At 42.7% G+C, this 4415-nt stretch overlaps 1 protein-coding gene across 1 annotated transcript in view; it reads left to right on the top strand.

Annotated features, from left to right (window-relative positions):
* Positions 1-7: 7 nt before the first annotated feature.
* Positions 8-4415, top strand: part of CCNJL (cyclin J like) — a 52601-nt gene continuing 48193 nt past the window's right edge. The window contains exons 1-2 of the mRNA XM_019506467.1: positions 8-87; positions 246-336. Of these exons, the coding sequence (XP_019362012.1) occupies positions 259-336 (78 nt within the window). The 5' untranslated portion in view covers positions 8-87; positions 246-258. The remainder of the gene's footprint in view (positions 88-245; positions 337-4415) is intronic.

The raw sequence follows: 4415 nt of genomic DNA, 5'->3' as shown, positions 1-4415 counted from the left end.
CCCGCGCCTGCCCCGCTCGAGTGGCGGGATGCGGCCGTAGGACAAAGGCGGCCGAGCCCCGCGGGGCCGCTCCGGGGGTCCCGCCAGGTAACGCCGCGCGCCGGGGTGGGGGGAGACCGCGGGCCCGGGACCCTGGCCGCCTCGCCCGGCTTCTCCCCAGCCCCTGCTGCCAGAGCTGCCCCCATGGGATGACGGCGCCGCCTTCCCGGCAGAGTAACTTTGTCTTCCACCTCTCTCTTTTCTAGCCCTGTCGTCTGGATGGGAAGAAAAAGCATGGAAGAGCAGTGGTGGAAAGGGGAGCTCGCAGCAGACATCCACCAGACTCTGAGGATGAAGGTTGGAGGAAAGCATCTTGTTTTCCCTTCTCTCTCTTTTTTTTGCCCACCTTTGTGTGCTTTTACTTTAGCAAAAAAAAAAAAAAAAAGCTGTCTGTAGCAGCTCCGCTGGTAAAAATGGTATTCTGCTGGACCCAAGGCTTAAAAGCAGGAAAGCTACGGGTTAGTAAAGGAGAAGTTACACTTTGCTCTCTCTCCCTGCCCCATCCAAGCAGTTTAATGTGAGCTCAGTATGTAAAAAGCATTTGCTGGTTAAAAATTTCTGCCTGCTTTTGTTCAGGGAGTTTTAATGAAGGCAAGCCACTTCTGAGTCAGTGCATCAACTAACGAGAGGACATGGGGGCTGTGCTGTGCTGTGCAAAATCACCAGATTGGAGGGTCTGAAGGAGTAGCTCTGTTTGTTTTCATACAGATAAATGAGAGATGCAAGTTAACGGCAGAGCCTTGTTTCTTGGCAGACAGCAGAGGAGTCGGGAGACAAATGTACAAACGCTGATTGTTGTTGGCTGTTTTGATAGAAGCTGGGGCTGAAGCACCCACATCCTGCAATGTTAAGCTAAATTGATAAATGCACTCAAACAGTGCTCCAGTATCATGTTGTTTTAAAGCACTTGCACTGGCAATAACTGCAGACAACACAATCTGTTTACTTGTTGCATTTCCTTAGGTGGACTTCCAACTTTTAAAGAACCTCCTAAATGAAATTAGCTGGGTAACATAAAAGAGAGATCGCAGCAGAGATTAACTTTTTGCACTTGGCACCTTTTCAAGTTACCGCTGTTACCCCAACAAAATTAACACTTTGGACAGAGGGTTGTTGGTTGTAGCCATGTTGGTCGAAGGACATAGGCAGACAAGGTTCTTTGGGTAATTGTGATAACTTTTATTGGACCAACTAAATAGCTGGGAAAATGATTCTTTGCAAGCTTTCAGATACAAACACCCTTCTTCAGGCACAGGGAGTGTTTGGTTGTTTCTTTGTGTTCTGTCCTGGGTGGAAACATTTTTGGACATGCTACTTCTTTTGTCTTCCCAGCAGGCTTTTAGCCATAAATTATGTCAGGTGACTTTACCAGGCCTCTGGTACTGGGGTGTTTCTTCTCATGTGCTCACACTGTGGGGCAGGTCCACCTGTTTCTCAGGTGTGGGATACTTCAGAAAAGTAATTTTATATAAACTGTTTATGAAGCTGTTTCTCTTCCTCCTCTCAGCTAACTATTCATTTTCAATGAAACAGGTTAATTTTCTAATAGTGCAGATTTATCTGAGTCTTATTATACAGACTTTCAGACTTCCGACTCCCTTGAAGTAGGTATTTGACCTGAAGGCTCTTCATTGAAATTCCCAGTGTTTACCTTGGTAATGCCTTCTACTGGCTGGATATTTTCTTTGTCATACTTCCATGCTCTGTGTGGTTGGACCAAATCTGCATTTTACCCTGCTTTTTGGGACATGCTTATACTGTTACTCCAGAGCAGCGTTAACCCGTGGGTCTCAAGAATATATGACAGGGTCATGAACAAACTTTAAAAATAGATTCTCCTTTTAAAGGAGGAAAACATGGCGAACCATAGCTTTTCCTTTGCAGGCTGGCAGAGTTCCAGCCTGCAAGGGGGCTGCTTGCCATGCCCCCTGCTCCACACACCCACCCTATGCCCCACACATGAGGGATGCAGCCTGGGGGCAGTGGGTTGGGACTGGTCATCAATATTTATAAATAGGTCCTGGTGCAAAAAAGGTTGAGAACTGCTGCTCTAGAGTACTAATAACTGTTCAGGTGTAATAAATGTGTAACAGTTGCTGATGGGAACAGATTTGAACCTAAAGGGTTTGGATCCCTCTTGGTACCTTAACCTATGTATAAGGAAGGCTTGAGCTTTCTGCTTGTTTTTTTTTTTTTTTTTAATCTGAGGTTCTGGTCCTAACTAGCTTTTAAAACTGTCTGACAGAAAGAATAAAATGATAAAGAGCATGAGTATATTGAAAAAGAAAAGAATTAGCCAGAATGTTTTAAATCTTTTTAAATCCTTTTGATGGCATCTTCAGCTGGAAAAGGATGTCCCTGCTCCTTCCTTTTTAAAGCAGGGGCAGGCAACTGTTTTGGGCAGAGGGCCACTCAGTGAGTTTTGGCAAGCCATCAAGGACCACATGACAAGCAGCCCAGGGCAGATTAATATTAACTGTCTAAATTTTTTAGGGGCCCCATGGGCTGGATAGAATGGCCTGGTGGGCTGCATTTTGCCCACCCCTGTTTTAAAGTGTGAGATCTTGCAGTAGAACATCTTGAGACAACTTCCAGGAGATCCTTGCATCAGTTCTTACCTTTTCATGCTTGGTTGGCCTTCTATTTAAGGGTACAAATACACATGCATTTTCCCAAAACTTTTGGTTGTCTTCATATATAACAAAAAAGTAGAAAGGCCCAAATTTAAAATAAAAATGAGCATCATATTTTAAGAGAAATCAAAATGATAGTTTAGAGGCCTGGGAAGAATCCATTTCTTATGTATGCAGCTAGAAGAGTATGGTATGTTTAACTAACTTTTAGTGATGGGGTGTCTACTACAGTAGTGTAGCGCAGGGAGGAAAGCATAATTGTTATGACTTAACAAAGAAACTGTTAGATGGTACTAGTGCCTAGAAAATATAGTGATGTGCTGTAGGAAAGGTAAGGTTAATAGTCTTGTCCTCATAACAAAGCTTCTTTCTCTTGATCTTGACTAAATACTTCTAGTATTGCGGTATGACACTGTATAGTTACAGTGCAAGTGGTTAAAGAACACACAAGTCTCGGTCTAAGCAGTTGTGTGTGACAAAGAAGCTAAAGGCTCCTCACTCAGTGAAGGAAGGCAATGGGAAATGCATTTTATTTAATCCAGGACTTGCAGGGCGGTAATTTTCAAAGACATATCCATTTTGTAATATCTGTTTTTATGTAGAAAAGAGATTTCCCTTTTTATCCAAAAAAGCCACTTATTTATTTCTAAAAAGAATTTTTCCAGAGTCTTAACTCTTTAGTAAAAAAAGACAGATGCAGATAGTTAATTTTTAATATGAAATCTGAGCTTCCCTTTAAGTTGTTTAATGTAAAAGAAACCTTTAAGGGTACCATGGCATGTTTATGATCACACTGCACAAAAAAAAAATAACTTGAGCTACCGCAACATGAGCTCTGAAAGCTGGTGTTATTCCATGCCATATGTTCATTACTGATATATAATAATTGCTTTGTGCTTGAGGACAGACATCTGTTGAATGTAGTACACCTGAAAGCTTACAGGGCAATTAGGTGCCGTAGCACAAAGCTTCCCTCCACTCAGGAAGTCACAAAACAGAGGAAAGGACTAACTTTTGAGTTAGCCAGCTGTCTTGAAACGCACTAAGTAGCAGTGTCCCTGAAGTGTATATACTTTGAAGGGCTTGATCCTGCAAGGTGCAGAATGATCTGCCCTGATGCCATGAAACAGTGAAGCATCCTTAAGCAGTGAAGCCAGCTACACTTAAGCATAAGTGCATCTCTTGGTAGTGCCACAGTACTTAGCATTGGGAGAGATCGAGCCATGGAATACCACTTGGATAGACCAAAAAAAATAATGCCTGCCCAGATGAGGCTCTTTGGATAAATCTGAGATATCTTTTATTGACCAACTCAAATTTGAGTTGGTTTAATAAAAGATATCAGATTTACCTGAAGAGCCTTGTTTGCCTATGTCCTTAGACCAGCATGGTTACAACCTACACCCCTAATGCATACTGAAGGCTTTTTGTGTTCCCTTTGCTACTCAGTCCTGTTCTCTCAGTGGTTCTTTTGGACTGCAGGACCAGCTAAGTTGAACATATGTGCTGTTGTGCCTGTTGATACTTCAGCAGCTTGGGGCCCTCCACTGAGCGTGCTAGGAGGCCAACCTCCAGCATCAGAGGTTTTTGAGTGCTGTCAGAATGCTGATGCTTTAGTTCTGTGTAAATGTGTATTTCTGCTCCAGCTGTAATAGATCTTCTAGAACAGTATAGCATTAGTTTTTTGGGATTTTTTTTCCCCCAAATGTATGGAGTGATTTTTTTTTTTTTTTTTTTTTTTTT

Source organism: Gavialis gangeticus, unplaced genomic scaffold, assembly GCF_001723915.1.
Source record: "Gavialis gangeticus isolate Ggan-Ray unplaced genomic scaffold, GavGan_comp1, whole genome shotgun sequence".
NCBI lineage: Eukaryota > Metazoa > Chordata > Crocodylia > Gavialidae > Gavialis > Gavialis gangeticus.
This window is presented reverse-complemented; position numbering and strand designations above follow the sequence as displayed.